The sequence below is a fragment of the Uloborus diversus genome, chromosome 9 (assembly GCF_026930045.1).
Source record: "Uloborus diversus isolate 005 chromosome 9, Udiv.v.3.1, whole genome shotgun sequence".
NCBI lineage: Eukaryota > Metazoa > Arthropoda > Arachnida > Araneae > Uloboridae > Uloborus > Uloborus diversus.
The window spans coordinates 61202481-61228175 of record NC_072739.1 but is presented as its reverse complement, the minus strand read 5'-3'; the positions used below and the strand labels follow the sequence as shown (position 1 = coordinate 61228175).

General features: G+C 35.9%; 1 protein-coding gene across 1 annotated transcript in view; it reads right to left on the bottom strand.

The window, feature by feature from the left end:
- Positions 1-25695, bottom strand: part of LOC129229427 (muscle M-line assembly protein unc-89-like) — a 141897-nt gene that overhangs the window by 50885 nt on the left and 65317 nt on the right. The window contains exon 2 of the mRNA XM_054863733.1: positions 516-696. Within this exon, the coding sequence (XP_054719708.1) occupies positions 516-696 (181 nt within the window). The remainder of the gene's footprint in view (positions 1-515; positions 697-25695) is intronic.

Sequence of the window (25695 nt, the reverse complement as noted above, 5' to 3'; positions counted from 1 at the left end):
GCGACCCAAAATTTCAACGATCAAAATATCCCCAAACAAGCAGTTGCTTCACTTAAATGAGGAAGCAATTTTCACCCGTCATACCTTGACGGATAATTTTCAAGTGAATAATAATATTAATGAATCCCTTCACCGCTTCACAAAGGATTAAAATATTATGAATTTTCTTTGAAGTTTATGTTAAAATATATATATATATTTAAAAAAAAAAAACGAATTGTAAGAGTAAATAGGTGTTCTAGTACTTTCGTTTCTTGCTCAGTTGAAAATCACGATTAATTCACAACATACAGTCAAACATTGTAATACATTCAAAAACAGAGTCCAACAAAAAATGTAACTCCTAGGAGCCGGATTTTTTTTTTTTTTTTTTTTTTTAAAGCAACACGTGACAAATTATTTCTTAGAGTTAATTTCTCTTAGAGCGAAGTTCCAAAATTTTAATCACCAAGCCTTCGATAGGACATTTAATTAAAAAATACAGAGAAATATAAAATAATACAATGAACACTAACCTGTGGTTCCGATGACAGTGTTGGTCTTGAGTTTATTAGGCGGCGGCTGGCCATTTGGTATGATTTCGTTATCCGATGGAGCGGGAGATAATGACCTTCCGTCCGTTTCTTCGATCATAGAAGACTCAGAGGGGTACACGAAGGTATTTTTGTCCACTTCATCGTCGAACGTGATTTTCAGCTACAAACAAAAGAAGCGACAAAATTAGATTTATTTTCTTCACAAACACAAATGTTAAAAACTTTGGTGGATTAAACAAGTAGCTCTAACCCTATCTTCCCCAAAAGATAAATTGCTTTTTATACTTACTTTGATTTGAAGCTGTTTAATTAACGCAAAAAACCAAAATGAGTAAGAGGGACTGTCCATAATTGATGTCACACGTTTTTTTCAATAATTTTACCCTCCCCCTTGCTATATTGGAGCTAGACTGTTAGTTATTATTTGTAAATTTGCTGATTTTTTTGTTTAGTTTAAGGGCTGGATTCAAAAGCTCTTATTCTGTTCTGTTAAATCTTTCTACACTGAAAGGGGAAGAAGAAGACATAGTTCACTCATATTTTAGCTAAATTGCTAGATAATTACATGATAATTTGTCAATTAAATGTTCAGTTTAAGGGGATGCAGTAGCGAAAAAATGTGAAATTTTCTTTAAATTGTCGATTTTTAAATTTTAGTCTTAAAATGATCCTTCAACTGTTTTCTTTGTATGTTCTAAATCTTATTCTGAAATATTAAAAGGGAAAAAAGTTATAACCGATTTCGTAACATCATGTCTGCTGTGATCCCTTTAAATTTTCTCCGGTAGTTCACATCCATTGAAAACTTTAAATGCGTTTTTCTCGGTTTCTAATTTTTACATGTTTTGGTGTATTTAAAGTGCAAAGGCTTTTTTTGTATTTAAGATAGCAATTTGAAATTTTTTGCACATGTTTATAAGTATTTGCCTCACATAATTGGGTATTTTTGAAACTCTAAGTAAAACAGTTTTTTTTTTAAATCAAACTTTAAAATAAGAGATTTTTACCAATTTTTTAGACATACTGTATAAAAAAAATCATAAATATTTTTCTATAGCTCTGATATTTAAAAAAATACCTAGTTTTATGTAAAAGTGTTTGAATAGTGTTTTAAAAAATAATGGATTCGATACGACAAAAATTGTAAAAGGAGATAGCTTTTTAAAAAAAATTACAAAAAATTTAAAAATTTTAAATTTTATATTAAATAATGAATTAACACGGCTTTTTTTGCTAAACTGTTTTATTGTATTAAATCATAAATATAAAATCATAAAAAGTTTTGAGTTAAAATGAATATAAATTTTTTTTTTTTGACGTTTGGTACCGCGTCCCCTTAAGAGCTGGATTTCAGATTTCTTATTTAATTTTCCCAAATTTGTTCTACACTCGATGAGGAAAAAAAAGACTTAATTCACTCATATTTGAGCTAAAATGTTAGTCATTACCGTTATTTGAAAGTAAATTTTGGGAAGACGGAAATTCTCAATTTGCAGAGTAGACCTCCAAATTTTGCCGAATGATAAAATGGGTATACACACATAAGTACATCAAGTGAAAAGCGACATTCGGCACTTAAAAAAATCCAGTACTGTAATTATGTCTCCAAATTTACCGAATCGTCAGACACAATATCCCGAATGAGGAATTTTTGGGATGTCACAGTGATCTTCCGTGACTTAACTTCGTGCCACTCCTGGTTATTAGTTGATAATTTGCCAATTGAATGGTTGCCAATTTAAGGTGTCATAATTTTTTTACGCTTGATGGGGAAAAAGGGCTTAGTTCACGCATTCAATTTAAGAGCGGGATTTAAGAACTCTCATTTAATTTTCACAAGTTCTTTCCATTTTAGATTGAAAAAAAAAAAGAACCAAGTCAGACATTATAGCTAAGACTTTTTTCATGGCGTAAAAATATTTCTTGGTATTTTTTGGAGGAGTAAAATTCATTTTGGATCAGACTACACTTAAGACCGTAATGGGGATCAATTCTGTGAAGAAACTAACTTGCTAGGGATGAAATGGAAGATGTCTGGGAAAGGAGAAATGTGTACCATTTTTGTATTTTAGAATATTTACATCTTGAATTTAAAAGAAAAATCAAAAGTAATTTTTTTAAAATTCCAATTACTTTCCTCAGTCTATTTTCCGCGATGCAAAATTTTTATTTAAAATATAAAACGTGAAAAAAGTTTCACTAAATTTTTATTTACTCATAAAATACAAAGCGTGAAAAAAAAAAAAAAAAAAAAAAACTTCACTAATGTTTATTTAAAATGCAAAGTGTGAAAAAAAACTTAAATTTTATTTGAAATACTAAGTGTGAAAAAAAGCTTGACTAAATTTCGATTTAAAATACAAAGCGTGAAACAAAGCTGAACTAAATCTTTCTTTAAACTTTAAAGCTTGAAAAGCAGCTTGACTAAGTTTTTATTTGAAATACAAAGCATGAAAAAAGCTTGACTAAATTTTTATTTAAAATAAAAAGTGAAAAAAAAGCTTGAGTTAATTTTTATTTAAAATTCAAAGAGTGTAAAAAAAGCTTGACTGAATTCCTATTTAAAATAAAAGAGTGAAAAGAAGTTTGGCTAATTTTTGAGGCGTATTTTCAGTTTTGAATGCTTGAAATATGCTTGCAGAGGAGTTTAAAATATCTCCGGGCAGAGTTCATTTTTGTGTCTTTAAGAATATTATTCTAAACACACAGCAAAGAGATACACACTTATTGGCAGATTTTGAAGGCAGATATCAGCTCTCTGTATGTTGCAATGGCTGTCATTTTCCCATGATGCTTCAAGCCTGACGTTTGATGCAGAACATTATTACAGAATGCAAAATCACTGATAGGTTGTGTATGAAGCGTAAAGATGAAATCAAGTTGAAATCAGCAAAGATCTCTCTCGATTAATGTACGCTTGACTAATGATGGCTATTTTATAGTGGTTAACTGTCTCTAGTTGCATTGCTCTTATGGGTTTACAAAGTTTTCAAAAAAATACTAAAGCTTTCACATGAAAAATAGAAAAACATGAATTCAATTTATTTAGTACCGTATTTTAACTTAGTAATGTAATTTCATGTTTTGCATTTTTTGGTTATAATTGGTAAAATGACGGTTTCGCTCAAAACGTGGCACAAGAGTGTGCAAACTCTGGATTTTTGAAACTGCACGTACTGTCTGACCACGGATTGTATGGAAAGACAAACATCCGTTTTACAGCCGGAAATGGACGAACCTATTATTTTTTAACGATGTCAGCTTTTGCAGAAGCAGAGTCTCATTCAAATGAGCGGAATACCGGCATCAGATTTTTACTTTTCCCTCTTATTCACATAGATTCGTCTTATCTGAACGTTTGAAAATTCTATACAATCCGTGGTTGGACAGTAATTTGGTATTGATTTAAGGAGAGAGTACTTGGTAAATAAATATTGTTGATTTAACATAGCACCCTAAAATCTTTTTAGAAAAAAATGTTCAAACGAAATCATAAAGTCATTTAGTAGCAATAGTCAGAACAAAAATATTTAAATGTAACAACTGATTTGGGATGGAGGGAGTATGACATTATAACCAAGAAATAAGTCTGTGCTTCGTTCACGAGAAAGATAGACTAGAAGTAAACAAAGAAATGCGCCAGGCGTTTGGCTTGAACATATTGGAGCCAAGCAGACAATGAATGCAAATACTATTGTCATCTTATTTTTCATTCCAGAACAGTGGTGCCTAACCTACAGCGCGCAGGCAAGATGTGGCACACGAAGTCGATGTATAAGGCCCGTTATTATGTTCAATGTTACGAATCGAAAGTATATATTACTAACTACTAGTAGTAATTACAGATAGTCTTTATTCGGTATAGCTAATGATTATTTCACATTTGAAGCCAAATGTAGTAATTAGAAATTTGTTTCTAGAAAACAGATGGAAGCTTCATATTAACATGATCATACATATGATAGCCAATTCACTGATCGAATAACGCTGGCGTCCCCAACAATGAAACTCGAGCCACAGCATGATAATTTGATAATATTTTCTGGCAATGTTTGACATGCAGGGAAATGTTTTATTTTGTCAAGGCTGAACTGGATCTAATAATTTAACTGTTTTACTGGTAATAATGTCATTTCAGGTGAATGAAGAAACGAAAAAGTGATCAACAACTAACACTATGTACTGGAGTTTAGGGTTAATCTACTGGAATCAGGAGGGATTTCAACTATCAAAATATCACCAAACAGGCAATTGCTCAATTCAAACGTAGAAGCGATTTTCACCCGTCATACCCTGGCAGGCGATTTTCTAGTCATTAAAACAAAGAGGTAGTAATGGTAACAACAGTTCCAGGTTTGTAATCTTCTTTCCTTTTCTGAGTTCTCCCAAGAAAAAAAAAAAAGATTTAAATGTATTTTACTTTTATATGCGTTCTTTCTGGCCGATGAGATTTATCTTAGTATGAGGTGCTGCCCTCGGGTTAAAAAAGGGTACTGCCACAGAAAATCTCCAAAAATAGCCAATCTTTCTGGCAACCTGTTTGTTTACCTTTGATCTACCTTTTCCGTGAACACAGTATCGAACAAATATTCAGCAGCATATACACATCATCACGTAATAAATTATAATTAATGAATGAAAGACAAAAATGGAAAGTAAACAAATTCCTATTGGAACATTAATCAAGGAAAGCATTACAAATACAGCAATCAACGTGATGTAGAAAGAAGCTGTGAACGGATATAACTACAGATAAGCATGACAGACAACACAAATACAAGAATAAGCTCAGCAAATGAGAGCTCTGGATTATTTACGAAGACTGGCGATCTACAAAGGATATCGACCATATCAGCACCACATTACTCAGGCTTCGAAAGATTCGTCATTCGGTTACAGTTAACTTACTTCGCGTGCAATCGGTAATTATTGTCAGCGCAATTTCATAAGGATATTTTTAAAAGCAACTATTTTTAAAGATATGCAAGGGAAGAGAGAGAGAGAGAGAGAGAGAGAACTAACATTGTTTCAAATCTTCAAAAATAAAATACCTCTTTGCGTGTTGCCATTAGAGCGTAGAGTCCGTATCTGTCAATCGGGAACATACTACGCAAACGATCCATGTTAACAGAATTTGAACTTCCGGTTGAAAAGCCAAGCATTTAGAGCTCAATAAGCCAAAAATTGAAATTACTGTTACAATATGTTTCTTTTCTATTTTTATTTTTTTAAACAAGGTTTACCTTGAGTTGTAGTAAACAAGCGACCTTGTCCGCAATAGAATAAAAATGTAAAGAAATTTTGTTTCACTGCGTGTTACAGAAGAATTTTTCAAAAGAAGGAAACGACGCTTGTAACTGAATAACATTTTCTGCGTTGTGGCATTAAAATACCTTGACCTTGTTCTGGGATATAAAGGCAGCATGTTGCATGAAATTATGATTTAATAAACTATAAACATTTATACATGTTACTCGTCCTTGTTAGATACGCATCTTCTTCTAACAAATCGGCTCAAAAAAAAAAAAAAAAAACTTCAGCCGAATTGCATCTCTTTTTACATACATAGGATCAAAATCTCTGTTACACATCCATTGCAAAAAATAAGGTGTTCAAAATCCTTGATTTTTAGGAGGATTCTTACATAGGGCCGACGAGAGGCCACATCAGCCAAGTCGGAAACTTGGGACTCGACTCGGAATTATAATCGTATAAATTTGACAAGTTTTATGGAGGGACCATTTTAACTGGCAACCGAAATGACAAGGGACCTTGGTTCTTAGAGACCCTGTTCCATAAAAAAAGGATTTTGAGCCTCTGGTTCGGCAACCGGGACAGGGCGATTTTAACCTGTTTTTTTTTTAAATTATACTTATAAAAACTAATAACAATTACATGATATTGGATATTTTTACTCTAATTTTGTGGTTAACTTCTTCATTTCCTGTGATCTTTCTCAAAAGGTTATTTACTAACCTATAACAACTGCAACAACTAATTATGTTAGCATTTAAATATAATTAAAGGTAAACCAAGTTAAAAATCTGACAATTAGCTTATGTATCAGTTTCTTAATGTCCAGTTAAGGCTCTTATGCGAAAAAAAAAAAAACCTTGGTAAGACGTTTTTTTTCAAACTCTTGAATACATTTATTTAATGAATTGAAATGTTCGTTAATGTATGGAACCTACCGACACAACAGTTTATCAGAGGAAGTAGTGGAATAAAATTTTGCAGAAATCTCCAAATTCTCTGCAGTATGTCCTCCTCCCCCCTCCAGTAGTAGTATATTGAAAAGTTTTCCTGAACAAGATTGGTTTAGGATAAAAAATTCAAATTAGAACGAATTTAGCGTTTAGTATATCCAACTCTTTTGGTCGTTCTGAGGTGGTGACATTGTCAACAACGGATAATTAAAAATTAATACGTTGTTAGAGATCATTTTTTCCCATAGTCTTTATACGATCCATTTTCATGATTCGCATGTTTAATGAAGGAAATGAATACGTGCATAAAACAAAGAACATGTATATAGATAAAAAATTTAAAAAGTTCCAAACATCAACCCTGCATGTCAACGCACACAGACCAACGCTCCGACATGGAACGAGACATTTCCTATAACTGTTCAGCTGGGATGCTGCTGACTCCTTCCACAATTCGTATCTACGTGCCTTGTGACTTTGAATGCGTACACTGTACAGTGTACATATAACATCTGATATAACCACCAAGTGAAGAAGTCAAGGGGTGTTAGATCTGGTGGATTCGTTAGATCGGTGGCTATTTTCAGTATTTTCTCTGGTACAGCTGAGGCCCTTCTTCATATGTTTTACCATCCAGTTTTCAGGGGAGAAGTGATGGAGGGAGGAGAATGTTTCTTCAAACACTTGTGAAAGATATCAATACATTAGTGTTTTTTTTTTCAGTCAAAAATTGATCGTTTTTTTTTTTTGGAACACGCTCTAACATGCAAATGTCAGTTAAATTCTGCATTAAATACCTTGAGCAAAATTTTATTTTTTCACTGCAAAACTTCGACCCGCTTGCGAAATAGGAAAAGGAACATTTTTTAAAAAATTATTAATCTGCATATGTTGTTTTGTGCAACGAAAACTCAGAAATTGCTTATATCGTTACACATGTTTCCTTTACCGAAAATTTCTTTTTAAATATGCTTCTCGATTTAAACAAGTTTTAATGCTGGCTGCTGTTTCGTGCGTTTAGCAAATAATGTGTATTTGTATGAAAGATAGGAATTTCGAAACAAGTTTTGCAAAACCTATTTTTAATACTATTCGGACAAAAATATGTTTTGTGCATTTCTGAAGAAATGTTGGATGACTAAAGCACTGTGTAATTTTCCTTGCAAATTTGTTCCTTATTACTGTTTTGTTATAACTTATATTTATTTATTTGTTTAACAATATTGTACACTTCAGAAAAACATCCATTTAGATTTGTAAATAAGAAAAAAAAAGCAGAAACAGGACCGGAGCAATTAAAACAAATTAAACCTTTAAAAACTTAAAACATCTCGACTTAAAATCATACAATGGCACAATGGCACATCCAACTCGCGACCATAATAGCTAAAAAGTTTTCAGAAAGGCAATGAAAATTTAAACTCAAACTTCCTTATTGTTTCACGAGTATGAATATATATTTCACGATACGAAAATATAAACAAATGAAATGATCGTCTGTTTGTCTGAGGTCAGAAAAGCCTCGAAGCTATTTTAAACCTCGCATAAATATAAATTTAATTAACGCGTTTTCGGCGCTTAAAACGAAACACAGGAAGCTCTTCCTTTTTATAAACTCTCTTCACCATTCACACTTTTATCTGTCTTCGGAATCGAAGCGTGAAATATATTCCATTTCCCAGATAACCCGATCCTACGTGCTACGGAGTCACGGCAAGCGACGAAACGTTCTTTTTGTCCGCGTCACGTTTTTCCTTTTCGGAAGTATTTTTTGCCGCGGACGAACTCTTGCGGACACGATATCGGAAATAAGATACAAAACTGCTCTCCGCTGGCCACTGAAACAGAAAGTGTCATTTTCGATTTTCCGATTTCTGGATGTGATTGATTCTGCACGGAAAAGAAAACCAATGAAGAACTGTCGCATTGCAGGAAGCTTTTTCTCCACTTGAACTAATTAGATGTCTCTTAATTTTGAGCTATTCATCCAGGAAATCATACGATAGTGTTGTAATGGGAAAAAAAAATATCAGAATAAGTATAAATCAAAAGAGCATAGTTAAACATATATTTGCACGCATAAATTATTTGCCCTCGTGCCCTTGTTATCAACTCTCGATAACTCGAAGTCCTAAAGAACCGGCTAAAGCGTTCAAGTAATTGGCAGTTCGAGTTACTGGAAGTTTCTACAACAGCCTCAAGAGTTTGGGACTCGATGAAAACTACGAGATAAAGTAATATTCGAGTTATAAGCTTCGAGTTATCGAGATCCGACTCTAATTTGCCGAAATTTTTTGACAACTTGGCGAGATGGAAGACATTTTTCATACGTTTTGCAGATGGATGTTCAGCCACATGCAGATGGTGAAATCGCGTGTTCTTTCAATTTCTCGCCAAGTCTTTAAAATGGGTACTTTTCTTAAAATTTCGGCAGACTTGAAGGCTTTAGATCTCGGGGCACAAGGCGGCACGGAGCACGAGGGCAAATAATTTTGAGTCAAAAAATAGTCTCTATATGCTATTTCGATTGCTATCGATTTTTTTTTTTTTCAATCATTACACAATTCGCGTGGTACCATGGTAAGTAATCTTGATGAAAGTTAAGGGAAGCGTGTAAAATGTAATGTACTCGTAATTACTAAAACCAAATTCAAAAAATGGGGGGGGGGGGAAATCACTAAAAACAAAACCTTGATACAAGCTTTGCGCAAAGGGTCGCCCACTGCAAATCGTCAGCCGAGTCCAGTAAAACTTGTTAAGTTGACCACCCTTGTAATTAGACTACCTGTCTAAGTTGACAGCTATTTTCAGGCACAGAATTAGATTTTATCATATAATTCACCTCTATAAGTTGACCATCTGTTAAAGTAGACCGCAAAAGTAGTGTACCGCAAGTGGTCAACTTACACAGGTTTCACTGTACTACAAGTCGGTAACTGCAAATTTGGGAAAAAAATAGATCTTTATATTTTGTTGAAATTTTTTTTTCGAAAGAAGGCATAAATACTTATTAATTAAAAACAAATTAGAAATGGTAGTTTAATAACATTTAAATCAAGTCTTCGCGTTCCCCAAAAATCTTGTAAAACATTTGTTTATTGAGTTTTCTTCGAAAGAGCATGGAAAAAAAAATGTAGGTACCTATTTGTAGCATTCACCCTTCGAAATATACTTTGACGGGGGAGGGGTTTAATGAAATTGTGGCTGAAGGGCGACGGGGGGATATCAAGAAGTGTGACATCGGAAATAAGGTACAAAACTGCTCTCTGGAGAGTGAAACAGAAAGTCATTTTCGATTTTCCGATTGGAGTATGTGATTGATTTTTCCTGGAAAAGAAAACCAATCGAGAAATGTCACATTGCAGGAAGTTTTTATCTTTCCGTCGCTTGAACTAATTAGCTGTCTCTTAATTTTGAGCTACTCAGTTTTGTCATGTTTTTATGTGTTACTCGGAATTAAATCCATGAGACCAATTCTCGTAGCGTATTACGCAAGGGAGTATACTTCTGGCATAAAAACGGGTGCGGGACTTTTTAAAAAATGTTACAATTCTAAAATTCGATACTTAGAAAATATGTATATTCTTTTTCTGCACATTTTTTGGTACTGTTAGCTAAAATCTATTTTCATTAACTGAGTCATTGAACACTTTTTACCTGAAAAGCAGTAAGTTACCGGCCTAAAGCTAGGGCTCAGGCAGAACTGCACGCAATATGCAATGTACCGACAGCCCGGTTATGTAATCCAGAAACTATTCAGCAGGAGACAATTAATTAAACCAATCAATCGAGCATTTTCGGAAAATTTTTAAAGTTAAAAATTCCGCTTTGAAAAGCCACAGATGTGCAAAAAAAAAAAAAAAAAAAAGAGCACTCCCCTTGATTTTTGTGTACCTGAGGAAAAGCACAGCACTGCTTCCCAAACGTACGAACAAAATACTTTTCTTTACATTTTCAACTTGAATGATTTTTTTTATTCATGTTATCTATATTCCAAACACACAACTCTTACACACACACTTCATTTTACAACTCATATTCACACGAACACATATTGTCGCTTAAGAGCAACAGTAAGATATCTAATCCCACGAATAGCAGGAAGATATCCTACTGTTGTTTTGATACGACTATATGTATACCTTCTTTTTCTCATCTATCTTTATCTTTCCTAGATTGCCGATTACCCGAGTTTCCTCTTTAACCGACCTTTCAAATATTTCAAGGCTTTTTTTTAAAAAAAATTACAGTTTATTTATAAAATTTTTTTTGCATACAGATGGATTAAAAAGGCCGTCGAAAGTGCTATTGAATATAGAGAGCAATAAGAAGAGGGGGACACCAGCCATAATGTTACCATTTAGAAAAGGGAGAAACATTGCTGCAAAAAAAGCGGAAAAGTTAGAAAGACTTTTTTAACTAAAAACTCTTTAATTCTTGTAAAATATGCTTTTTAAGTATTTTAAGTAAGTTTTTTTAATTGCAATAGGGGTTCTATGTACCGCTGTTCTCAGGTAAACTTTGTATTTATATCAACTATTTTTCGTTTTTTTTATACTCTTCGTTTTAACCGAGTTTTTCGGTTAGGTTATCCAAGATAGTCGTTGTCTACATTAACTCGGATAATCGGAACTCTACTGAATATCTTTTCAATCTATGTCATTCCATTAATATACTTATCCAACTTTCTATTTGTGTTGAAAATGTATAAGTCTCTTTTTTCCCTACACGGTTTATTATATTCCTTTTTATACCTTTCTTGAAACTTATTCGCAACCGTACTCACTCCCTACAAAACGAAACTATTCGTTACTTAAACATCAATGAGTAGATAAAAGTGATAAACTTCAACTTTCAGTATTAAAATTTTCAAGCTTGTAGACAATAGAGACCAAATTCTTTTTCCTTTCTTCGAAGGCTAAATTAGCTGTCTGTTATATCTCATTACATAATACCTCATTAAGAGATTTGTAACAATGGGCGCTACGTGTAACAATGAGGAAGTACATTCGAAATCACATTGCTATTACACAATCATTATGTTATGATTGCTTTTACGAACGTGTACAATAAATGACTTACAGGTATGTTCTTATAATGCGATAAAGGAGTTTAAATTCAGACCTTTCATACGGCATTTCTTGATTCAAACAGGTCAATAATGCAAGTTCATTGGTTGTAAAAGAGCTAAACGTGTAATGAGATGTTATTTAATATAAACAACTTTTATCGATAATGTCTTAATGTCTATTTTTAATGCCCTAGTCATCTTTTAATGCTGTTTTTGCGACGGCTGCGGAGTCGGTAAGAACTGACTCCGAATCCTGAAATTTTAGAGCCTCTGACTCCGAATCATTTTCTCCAAAGTCAGTCTGACTCCGACTCTGACTCTGGGGAATTGGCAGATATGCGGACTGAAGGGGAAAATGCTCGACTCCGACTGCTGGAATTTTAAAGCCATCGACACTCGACTAAGACTCCTTATTTACCCCATAATCACTCCGACTGAGACTTTGAAGCCCCGATTATTGGCTATTACGCCTATTAGAACAAACCAGAAGAAACAATCCTTAAGTATTGTATAACAATACAAAATTAAAAACTAATAATTTGAAAAGCACTTTAAAATGAGTTAATTTGGCTCCGAGTTATCCTGCCACTTGGGGTAGTTGTGAGCCCATGTGAAAAATGTAATGTAAAGCAAATCATTTTATTGAAATTAATGTAACAGTGAACGAGAAAAATAAAGTTCCTTTAATGCTTAAAAATTCTTTTATTTTATTTTATAGCATGACAAGACCTCTATAATTTGGTAGACTACATAAAATAGTACAATCTGGAGGCAAGAGATTTCAACAAGTTAATACAGTCGAGCCCGAAAAATGGAATAGCCAGTACGCCACGAAACATTACTCTTATAAGTCGAATGTTATATTTTTCGGAACACGCAAAAGCACATTGTAATGTTTTGATATATTGAAAATTTATTACATTAAGCGAGATATTCTTTTAACCGATATTCCAATAAACTTGCTCAGCTGTAAGCTTTTAAGAGCAGACGTGGAACATAATTATTGGATTATTCAATGGACTGTTACAGAGTGTTGCCAACTTATTTCGTCAAATGAAAAGTAGAAAACTGATACCGAACTTGCTAATAGAGTACAGTAGTAGGGTAGTTTCTTTTTAAGTCTAATAGGCTATGAAATATGATGTGGTTGGTGCAAAAGTTAATCTACGTGTTTCCTTAGTAACTATAAAGTATTACAGCAACTTTTATATCATATTGCAAAACATCCGTTGGCCCAACCAGAATTTATCTTCTGGAAGCGGGGAGGTCAAAATAGTCTTTACATGTATATACAGCCATTGGAAGGCAAAGCGCAGTATCTGCAGAGATGAATTTTTGAGATAATTGAAGAAACTCGTTTTGGATTCCATACTAACAGGGAATTGTTGGAATTAGACGTTTTTGTCGTGTTTAATTTTCGATGGAAACCAGGTAAGCAAGCTTGCACAATAATGCAAAAGTACAATAGATGACAAAAAAAAAAAAAAAAAATTAAATACTCCACATTTTGATTTAAACGACCATTTACGTGACTTTAGTTCAAATAATACCATAAAAGGATGAAATTCGACCAATCAATTTCGAGCAGAGTCCAGACTTCTAAAATAGCAATGTAGTTCCAATAAGTCTTTACTGAAAGTTCAGCTTTAACTTAACTTCATTTTCACGCAATCTGCACGCACACGAACGTTAAAGTAAGACATTTTGTAGCAGCTTTGCTTTAACTGCTAAACTAATTTCTTTCTCACGCAAACTACACACGAATGCTCATCTGTTTAAGCTTAAAGATGGAATCTACATCTTAAAATGCTTCAATGTATGCATAATGGCACAACTTCTATGCTTTTTGCTTTCAGATTAAGCATTTGGTAAAAACTCTACAATTCACAATGCATTATTTATAAAGTTGACACTCGTTTTTACGAACTTTCGAAAAATAAATGAATAAATACATAAATAAATTAAAATAAATAAAAACCATTCATAAGTTTTCCTGTGAGACACTAACGATAATTTCCATGTTTTAAAATAGTTTTACATATGAGTTTACAAAAATACCTTGGGCTTGAAAAGTAAAATAAGAAATAACAACGTTTAATTGCACAAAATTGCATATTACTGCAATCACGTGTTTTGGCATTACAAGGAACGGTTTTTACATTTCAAAAAAAAAAAAAAGGCAGCGAATGGTTGAAAAGTTTCACGAGCTCACCTTTTTAGCACTGAAAAAGGCATTCCATGTAACGCCGTAACACGTGTCGGCAGTAGTAATCTGCAATTTCGTGCACTTAAACGTTGTTATCTCTTGATTTAGTTTAACATGGTTTAGTAATAATTAAACACTTTTTTTTCCTAACATTAACTTACCTGTGATGCTTGCCTTTTAGTGTCATTGTAGATCTGCTTATTCATGCAAATATTTTACGAAATTTATGATGATTTTTTTTAATTTCAATTATTATAGAAATTGTTGTTTCATATTTATTCACGCTTCGTAATATTATTGTTCATTTAAGTGTCCTTCAATAAATGATTACCTCCCCTGATAATCAAATTTCTCAGGAAACAAGTATGGCCGCTTTAGAGAGTTTTCACTATCCTTGGTTTCTTATTATCTAGTTTCAACAGGATTTTACTCCAATAAGATTCTTAATACAATAAATGACGAAGTACATTAACTTGAAAATGGAAAAAACCTTTTCATCAACACAATTTCTACATTTATATTTTACTAGCGGTACCCGTACGGCTTTACCTGTACTAGAAAATTAAAACGTTACTTGGTTCGTCTCTATATTTACAAATATTAGATGATGATTTTCTCGACAATGTGCTATATTCATTTGCTAGCTCATGTTAAGGCTCCCATTTATGATAATTTCGTAATTTAATCGTCCACGTTGTGACAATTTGCTCGGTAAAATTTTCTTAAAATTGGAATAGAAAAAGAACAAAATCAAATTTTCGAAAAATCACTCCGAGGTGCACACCCCCATGCTACAAACTAACTTTGTGCCAAATTTCAAGAAAATCGGCCGAACGGTCTAGGCGCTATGTGCGTCACAGAGATCCAGATATCCAGACGGACTTTCAACTTTTTATAAGTAAAGATTTTCACAGATAAAAATTAGTGGAAGGCAACAGTCAGAATTTACTAGCAATCTCTGGCTTAATAGATGTTCATTATTTTTTAAAAGACTTAAATTTTTCAAATTATAAAATATCACTGCACTATAGGGAAACTTGAAACAGTCTGGTATGCGTTGTTTCTTTTTAATTAAAATTTGTTATTTGTCTTGAGTCCTTTTTTTTACCGTTTAAAAAAATATTTTTAAGAAGTTCATTGTTTCACTCGCTACGGTACTTAAGTTTAGTCTAAAAGAATTCTCGACATGAGTAAAAGAAAAAGAAATATTCTCGAATAAGGACATTCTCATTACTTGGAAAACAAGGATTTCACTCTAAACCTTAAAGGACTTACGTGGTTAGAAGTTAAAGAACTCAGTGCAACTTGTTTTAGACCGGCTTAAACTCTCTAGAAGTATTTTTCAACGGACATTCATAAATGATTTAAGACTAAGACTAAAATACAATATATATATATATATATATATATATATATATATATATATATATATATATATATATATGTAGCAACCACATAAAAGTTTACTGGAAATAGATGATATTGGAAATATCTTGAAATTCAGTAATGGCGTGAAATTTGAAAACTTGATCCAAGAACGTAACATACCAGATGCTGTACATGAAGAAAGTTATCACCTATCTTGTTGTTTTGCATCTATGCTAATGTGCAAGACATTAAATCTAAGGTTTCTCATGAAAACAATACCTAAAGCAGTGGTTCTCAATATCTTTTAGCCATAACCCATCCCTAAAATGTTCCCCGTTATGTATAAAACATTTTCATATTCTTAAAACACCATTAATTTGGTTTTAAATGGCTTTAAGGGGTCGTCAACAAGCTATGTAAGTCATATCTGAAACTTGGGGCATAGAGGTTTTCAAGGTCCGGCTCAGAGCTTGATTTACATCAGAAAGCATATATGTGTCTTCATATGACGTAGGCTTGAAAGACGTCCCGGTTTGACCGGGGCAGTTCCAGACAAAGTTCCCACAAGTTTTCAGACAAAATCCCGGTGTCCCAGCTGATTTAGTTCACGTCCCGAAAAAAGATAAATTTGATTACAGATGACCAAAAAAAATCTATAAGCAACTGTGAAGAATCGTTTAGGATAATTACTGTCATTTGTAACATTGACTTGTAAAATAAATATCGGATTAGACTGTAAGGATTTTTACAAGATTAAAACCCAAAAAAGACTTTCTAAAAAAAGTCCTAGTGAATGAAAAGTGCGTAAATATTGTTACAAATCCTGTAAATAGTAATTATTGTAGTAACGTAACCTGTAAATAATTTCCCGTAATGAATATACAACCCCTTAACATATGGCTAAAGTATACAACCCCCTATTCTTTTTATTTTCATTGATAAAATTTGATAACGGTCTACGCATTTCTCGAAGCAGAAAGAATGTTGTGGAAAATTCTTGGATGTTTATAAAAGCCGTTAGCGATGGATAAACAGTAGTTTCGATTGATATTTCGAACTGAGAGCATTTTTGCTCTGTTTATTGCGAGGCATTTCGCTGTGTTGTTTTCGTATTTGGAAGTAAATACGTGTGTAAACGTTGAGTTTACGGTGTTGTGTGATAATTGCTTAATTGCTGATGAATAATTTAGCAGTTGTTGAAGATCTTTCCTGTACATAGTGTAAATAAATTTCCTGTGTTTTTATCAAGAACTGTGTCTTCATTTCAAGAAAGTGGAAGTCGCACCGAATCCGTTACAATTTGGCGCCCAACGTGGGGCTTCTTCTGGACTTTCTTGGAGTAAGTGTGACTTTGGACATTTTTTCATAAAGACTTTGAATTTATAGACTTTGTTTTTATGGTGATTACTCGCGCAATGGATGAACAATTAAAACAACTTCTTGACGCAATCACCTCTGTGAAAAGTGATTTGACTGCAAGTTTTACTGCAAATCAAGAACAATTAAAAAATGAATTAACGACTAACCAAGAACTGTTAAATAGTGATTTAACTGCTAAAATTACTACAAGTCACGATGAAATGAAAAGTGACCTAACGTCGATGAAAACCATGATGGAGAATCAACTAACCGCCATGGGAGATAAAGTCGATGCTCTGGAAGAAAAATTTGATACTGTGGAAGAGCGCATCGCCAATATGGAAAATAAGTTGGAAGAAGAAGACAAGAAATTGACTTCATTTAAGGAAGAAATAATTAAGGACGTGGAAAGGAGATTGGCGACCGCGGAAAGCAGCTCTGTACAGTTTGGCGCTCCCACATCGGTTGCTCGACCATCCATTAAACTTGCCACATTTGATGGGAAAACTTCGTGGCAGGTTAACAAAACTCAATTCATGATAGTGGCGGAAGCGAACGGATGGGACTCTGCTACCAAGGCCTGTCATCTTGCAGCATCCCTGAGAGGTAACGCAGCGGACATTCTTCGGACCCTTCCGAACAGCCAGCGCCTGGATTTTGCCGCCCTCACATCTGCGTTGGAGCTTCGCTTCGGTGAGAAGTGCCAGAAAGATTTCAGCCGACTCCAGTTGAAGTCCCGTTTCCAGAAAACTGGGGAAACCCTGCAAGAGCTTGCGGCGGACATCGAGAGACTGTCTCATCTTGCTTTTTACGACTGCCCTGCGGATGTTCGAGACAACCTGGCACTCAACTACTACATCGACGGGGTTCGAGATCCAGAAATCCAGAAAGCTCTACGGATGGCGGATGTCAAAGACCTGAATTCTGCTGTTGTGTATGCGATGAGATACGAGGCCGCCCAAGAAGCAACCCGTGTATATCGCCATCTAATCCGGACTCAGGAAGCTGATGAGTCTGATTCCAGGTCGTCCCACCTCGCTGAACTTGAGAGACAACTCGGTGACTTGACAAGACATCTGAGCAGCATAACAGCCCAAAAGAAACAAGAGCAGAAGTGCTGGAAATGCGGTAGTGAAGGACACCTGCGAAGGAGTTGTCCGGCTCGCCAAGCTACGCGAGGGAAGGAAATCACCACCACTAGAGCTCTGCAGATTTCCTCTTCTAGTAGTGGCAGTGATGGACTTTTCATTTACGCACATGTAAATGGGAACCCCTGCAGACTGATTGTCGACACTGGAGCCAAGGTGACAATCATTAGGACAGATGTGGCTCGTGAATTTGGATTGAAACTGCTGTGGACATCGCCGCGTGTAAGTCTCCAGACTGTGACAGGTGACAAAATCGAGATTGACGGTAAAGTGGACCTGGAAATAGTGTTTGGGAATGCCACCTACCATCATACGGCATTCGTCGCTAATATCACGGACCCCTTCATTCTCGGATTGGACTTTTTGAAGAAATATGACTTCACTCTCGACTTCAAGACTAATGAGCTGCACTCGATGAGAGAAGACATAGCCGTTTTCCCTGCAGAAAGTGATGTAAAATCCGCTCATCAAATAATAGCTCAAACAGATTTATCGATTCCCTCAAGGTCAGAATCATTAATACCTGGCTCCCTTGAAGAAAGCAATAGTTTTCGATTTGGACTCATTGAATACCCTAACCTAAGCAATAGCCTAAAAGGAGTACTGGTAGCATCTACGCTTGTGGACCTTTCTAAGGATGTAATTCCTGTGAGAGTCGCCAACGTGAGTGAAAGGCCAAGGAATATCCGAAAAGGTGAAGTGTTGGCAACTTGTACTCCAGTAAACTGCATCATTAGAAGAATCAATACCCCTGAGACTGTGTCTTCTGAGTCCTTGACGTCGAAGTTAATTGGGAGTGCGCCATTATCGAAAGATCAAAGAACTGCTGCGGAACAATTGGTGGACGACTTCAAGCATCTGTTTTCATCTACATCGGAGGATGTTGGCCGTACGAATTTAACGCAGCATAGGATTTACACTGGAGAACACCCCCCTATTAAACAGCATCCAAGACGGCTACCGTTCGCTAAGAAGGAAGAGGTTGAAACCCTCCTGAAAGAGATGAAGGAGAATGATGTAATCGAACCGTCATCCAGTCCTTGGGCCTCTCCCATCGTCTTGGTCCGAAAGAAAGATGGCTCCACCAGATTTTGTGTCGACTACCGACGGCTGAATGAAATCACCAAGAAAGACAGTTACCCTCTTCCACGGATAGACGACACCTTGGACACTCTTTCCGGACACAAGTGGTTTTCGATCCTGGACTTGAAGAGCGGCTACTGGCAGGTTGAGATACACCCTGATGACCGAGAGAAGACAGCGTTTACAACTGGACAAGGCTTATGGCAGTTTAAAGTAATGCCCTTCGGCCTCTGCAATGCACCAGCTACGTTCGAGCGTCTTATGGAGACAGTGTTAAGAGGACTCTCTTACGAATCCTGTCTGGTCTACTTAGACGATATCATCATCGTGGGACGCAGCTTTGAAGAACATCTGGCAAATCTTAGGAAGGTGCTGCAAAGGCTTAAGGAAGCCAATCTGAAGTTAAGTCCGTCCAAATGTAATTTGTTCCGCCGGGAAGTGAACTATCTTGGTCACATCATCTCTTCTGAGGGTGTGCAAACCGATCCAGAGAAGGTATCTGCGGTCGAGAGTTGGAGTCGTCCCGAAAACATCCATCAGCTGCGAAGTTTCCTGGGGCTCTGCACGTACTACAGGAAGTTTGTAAAGGGTTTTTCCAACATTGCACGACCTTTGCATAAGCTGACAGAGAGCAAGCAAAAGTTTGAATGGTCCAAGGAATGCGAAGATGCATTTCTACGACTGAAGGAGGCTTTAACATCAACGCCTATCCTCGCCTATCCTCAACCTGAAAAACCTTTCATCCTGGACACTGATGCGAGCAATGGGGGCATCGGAGCTGTTTTATCCCAAGAAATTGACGGAAATGAACATGTCATCGCTTACTGGAGCAAATGCTTATCAAAGTCGGAGCGAAATTACTGCGTCACCAGAAAGGAGTTACTGGCCATAGTGAAAGCTGTAGAACACTTCCATCATTACCTCTACGGCCGAAAATTTCTGCTTCGGACAGATCATGCCTCATTGACTTGGCTTTTGAACTTCAAGAATCCAGAAGGCCAGATAGCCAGGTGGATACAGCGGCTCCAGGAATATGACATGGAGATCAAGCACCGAAAAGGGTTGTCTCACGGTAATGCTGACGCTTTATCAAGGAGACCCTGTCCTGAGAACTGCCACTATTGTTCCCGAATCGAGAAACAGTATGGAACGACTAGCCCTACCGCCTATCAGGTGACAGTGACTCCATTATCATCAGAACCTGATCCATGGAGTGGCGACCAAGTTCGAAAAGATTAACTTGAAGACCCCGACATAAAACCAATTTTGGAGTTCATGGAAAGTGACAGTCGGCGACCTAGCTGGCAGGACGTTTCCATCTTCAGTCCTGCAACAAAAAGATACTGGGCTCTATGGAACTCGTTCCATTTACGGAACGGCGTGCTACACCGAAAATGGGAATCTGACGACGGCAAAACATCTAGGTGGCAGTTGCTACTTCCCCGATCAAGGATTTCAGATGTTCTGAAAGAAATACATAGTAGTGCGACTGGAGGACATTTTGGTGTCTTGAAAACCCTCAATAAAGTTCGGGAGCGCTTCTTCTGGAGCAAGGCGAAGGATAACGTGGAGAAGTGGTGCCATTCTTGTGACGCCTGTGCTGCTCGTAAAGGACCGAAGAAGAGAAGCAGAGGGAAGCTACATCTGTACAACGTTGGAGCTCCTTTCGAACGAATTGGGATCGACATCCTGGGTCCTCTACCAAGAACTGCTGATGGGAACAAATACATTCTTGTTTCCATCGACTACTTCACCAAATGGCCGGAAGCATATCCCATTCCAGATCAAGAGGCTGCCACCGTAGCAGAGACTCTAGTCCAACATTGGATCTCGAGATATGGAACACCTTTGCAGATTCATTCCGATCAAGGGAGGAATTTCATCTCTGCTGTGTTTAAGGGCCTATGTCAAATTTTCGGAATTGAGAAAACTAGGACAACACCACTACACCCACAATCGGACGGCATGGTGGAGAGATTTAACCGCACAATCCTGAATAATCTCTCGCTTATGGTATCCAGAAATCAACAGGATTGGGACAAGAAGCTACCTTTGTTCCTGCTGGCCTACCGCAGTGCTGTCCACGAGACTACCGGATATGCCCCATCTCAGATGCTCTTCGGACGAGAGCTTCGGCTACCTTGTGATCTCGTCTTCGGTCGTCCTCCGGATGCGCCTGCATCGCCTGAGGAGTACATCCAGGATCTCCAGGCCCGGTTGGAAGACGTTCATAACTTCGCACGAGAGCGAATCAACATCGCGGCGGAGAAGATGAAGACCCGATACGACACAAGGTCTACTGGACATGAATTCAACGAAGGCGACAAGGTTTGGTTATGGAATCCCATCCGACGGAAAGGTCTGTCACCCAAATTGCAGTCGCATTGGGATGGACCCTACAAAGTCCTTAACCGACTAAATGACGTCGTAGTGAGGATCCAAAAATCACCTAATGCAAAACCTAGGGTTGTACATTATGATCGGTTAGCCTCATACTATGGCCATAGTTCATGAGTATTACGTAAACAACCATGGTTGATAACATAAAAGTTGTAGATAATTTTTGCTTTTAATGTTTAGTAATATTTCTTGTTATTATTGTGTTTCCTTTGCACTATTGGTTATTATTTAATGTGTGTAATTGTGAACTTGTGATAGAAGTTTGGCACCCTTTCTGGGGATTGTACTGCCCGGGACGTGCAGTCCTTAGGAAGGGGGCAATGTTACAAATCCTGTAAATAGTAATTATTGTAGTAACGTAACCTGTAAATAATTTCCCGTAATGAATATACAACCCCTTAACATATGGCTAAAGTATACAACCCCCTATTCTTTTTATTTTCATTGATAAAATTTGATAACGGTCTACGCATTTCTCGAAGCAGAAAGAATGTTGTGGAAAATTCTTGGATGTTTATAAAAGCCGTTAGCGATGGATAAACAGTAGTTTCGATTGATATTTCGAACTGAGAGCATTTTTGCTCTGCTTATTGCGAGGCATTTCGCTGTGTTGTTTTCGTATTTGGAAGTAAATACGTGTGTAAACGTTGAGTTTACGGTGTTGTGCGATAATTGCTTAATTGCTGATGAATAATTTAGCAGTTGTTGAAGATCTTTCCTGTACATAGTGTAAATAAATTTCCTGTGTTTTTTATCAAGAACTGTGTCTTCATTTCAAGAAAGTGGAAGTCGCACCGAATCCGTTACAATATTGTTCAAACTTTTATTCCTCGTTCAAAGCGCTTCTTCTTACTAAAGTAACTTATAAATATTAACATGTGGGAAACAAAAAATGTTTAAATTTTTCTCCTTGTATCATTTATAACTGTCCCTGGTTTAGGTTCATAATTAGTAACCATTTATTCATCGCATTGGGAATGTACTTTTGAATGCTCACGACGTTGGCGAAGGGGGGGGGGGGCATTCCGGTGTTCCGGTTGAACATTTCAGAAATCTGGCTAGCGTGTATAGTACAGTATAGTATAGTAGTATCTGGCTAGCGTATATATGATGAGTAATAGAGTGGTCCTGAACAAATAGTTGAAGTGGGGTCCGATATAACTTTCAGTGGTCTGTTTTAAACAATAAATATAAGAATAAAAAGTAAACAGTAAAAGCTTGTAGTGTAAAAAAGGAGATTAGTAAAAGTAAAAATAATTTATACCTATTCTTTGATTGCCTTCCAAAATCACAAAATGTCCTCTGGTGCGGCGTGCGCGTCACGTTGAGAAAAACTGATTTGAAACTTGTATCGTTTTGGAATCTGTTGGCTACTCTGGAAGTTCAGAAAAATATCAGACATTTATTATTTTTTTTAAATGTATTTTCCTTCAAAATCAAAATGTTTTGTTGACAACGTCAGGGATGATTGCAATGACTGAAGTTCCTTCTCCTGCTACTTAAATCAACAGACCTTTTTTCAGTAAATTTCGAAGCACTTCGGCCAACAGAACAAGTCTGTCTTTTTATTACTTTCGAGATACAGAAATACCTGTAAAGTTGATCATTCTTGTAAGTTAATCAACTGTTTATCTTGACCATCAATATGCACCAAAACTGTCTGAGAATCATGTAACAAACCCTTTGTAAGTTGACCACCTGTCTAAGTTGACCACTAAAGTACAAAACAGCAAATGGTCAATTCAGATATCACTGTATCAGTATACAAAAAAAGATGTACTGGAGGAATACTGTTCGTTTTCTAGATGGAAAAAATCCTTATCTTGCCGTACATTTCGCTTGCATCTAATGAATGACATATAGATTATTTGAACACAAGTTACATAACACTTTTGTTTGATGGTAACGTTTTGCCACACGTATTGTTTTTTTTCCTTGAACAATATAATTCATTCATCCCTGTAATTGTCCAAAGTGATTTTAGATGAAAGCATGCCACCGTTGAACTCGTCACCCTATCCACCTCTTGGAATGCGCGTCTTTCCCATGAGATCTAAGACAAAGCAAAGGGTTGGTGACACCATACCGAGGATAATGAAGAAGATTAAAAAGAAGAAAGCCGCCGTTTATAAACGAAGGAAAGAAAAGGTATATAATGACTTCTCGCGAAGATGTGTCTTTCTTCAATGACCGGAAACCCCGAGGGCTGATGAGTTCGATGAATGATAGCACGTGCTGACAAAGCGATGTTCTACAGACAGAAGAGTGTTTCCTCCCTTATCAGGTTATGGATCAGCATGGCTCGGTCATTGCGGAGTTTGATGGCTGAATTAATTAAAGCGTGTAGGAGCATTCTGTTCTCCTTTCTTTTTCTGTTGGAACTGCTTGTAAGAATTCCTGATGAAACAAGTATAAGCATTCCCCAATTTCAAATTGATGGTTAGTGCACTGTTGAAAATGCATTCAGTCTTGTTAGTTAATACGAAGAGAGCTAGTATGATATCCATTCGAAAGTGCTTCTGTTTTTTTTTCTCAGAAGACATCTCTGATTGTAAGAATTCTCGATGAAACAAATATCTAAATTCATGAATTTCAAATTTATTGTTAGTGTCTTGTTGAAAATGTATTTAGTCTTGCTCATACTAAGAGAGTTAGTGCTCGACAATTCATTCGAAAGTGCTTCTGATTCTTTTCTCAAGGAGCCTCAGTATAGCACAATCTATTCGAAAGTGCTTCGTGCTTCGGATCTGTTCTCAGAAGACAGTGAGCTGTGACTCTGTGACTGAGATAATTCTTAATAAAGCAAGTATTTGCCGAACTAAACTTCAAACAGATGGTTAGGGTGCAGTTGAAAATGCATTAAATCCTGTTAATATTAAGAGAACTGGTAATGGGCAACCTATTTTCTTTCCTCAGAAACCCTCAGTACTGGACAATCCACTCCTAAGTGCAGAAAATCGATACTTGGAGAAAAAGTATCTTTAAAACCATTCACTACAATCATTATGTGGAAGTCTATAGGAATTTTGACAATTCTCCTCCACAAAACATTTAGCATTAAAAGTAAATCTGATTCCTTTTTACAGCACCCTTTCTAATTAGAGTTAATAAGAAATGTACCCAGTAAAGCTATTTAACGCTTTTTTAAATTGGTAAGCTTGTAAGGCACTAAAAAGAATTGACACTGCTCAATGGGATAATTTATGCAGAAATTTTTATGCAAAGAAATTCTGATCTTTCTATACACGTAATAATTGGGGAATTTCGCTGAAAACCTATACTCCTTTTAAAACTAAGGCTTTCACGTCGGCTTCAATGATACAATCATTTTTTGGTTTGTAGGCCGTGATCTATCCAGGATGCTTCAGTCATAAATACCCAAATAAATTAAACAGAAGAGAAGAAATTTTAAAAGGATAAAAACTATAAGTATCAGTCCAGATATCTCCGTAAGCCAACCAAGAGCAGTATAATCAAATATGAGATTTATGATAGTGATGAAGATTAAAATCGAGATCCACCTAGAAATATGTAATCACACTCTACTTTGATTTTATTCGTGTTCTGAAGAAGCCTGAGATACATCAGATGAAAGGTTAGCCAGAAACAACCTATGGATTGATCACGGCCTACAAACCCGGAAAATATATAGTTACACCATCGGATTCATGCTTCTCTCAGACTCAAAGTTTCAATTCCCATCCTGCACTGTGAGTACCAAGAGAAAGTCATAAAATGCAATCAGCAAATCAAGTTATACTTTGGGCTGAAATAATTTTAAATGATGGAATAAAAAATGGCAGTAAAATCAACACAAGGGCGTTGTAACACAGCAGATGGTGGTTAATCATACTTATATTACGTCTCTTTGATCGTGCTAAAAAGAAACGGTTGGGTGCCTGTCTGTCGTGCCTCGTCCAGCCTGCGAGCGGGGGGTTAGCCACACCTAAACACGGATACAGGCAGGCAGGCAGGGGTGCCCACAAGGGGGGGGGGGGCTTATGGCGCAAGTTGCGTCATGAATTTGGGGGGGGGGGATTTTTAAATTAATTAATTTATTTATTTATTGATTCACTTTTAATTTACTTAATTTTTTTTAATTTTATTATGTTTATATTTTATTTCATTTATTTATTTAGTTTGTGTGTTTGTTCACGTAGCACAGAACTTTTCTTATGAAATGACAATAATGATAACAATATTTAAAAATAAACAAATAAAAAAGTATTAAAAAAAATAAATAAATAAAACATATTAAAAAAATAAATAAAATAAAAAAGAGAGCTAGAAAACAAAAAATAAACAAGGAGAAGGAAGG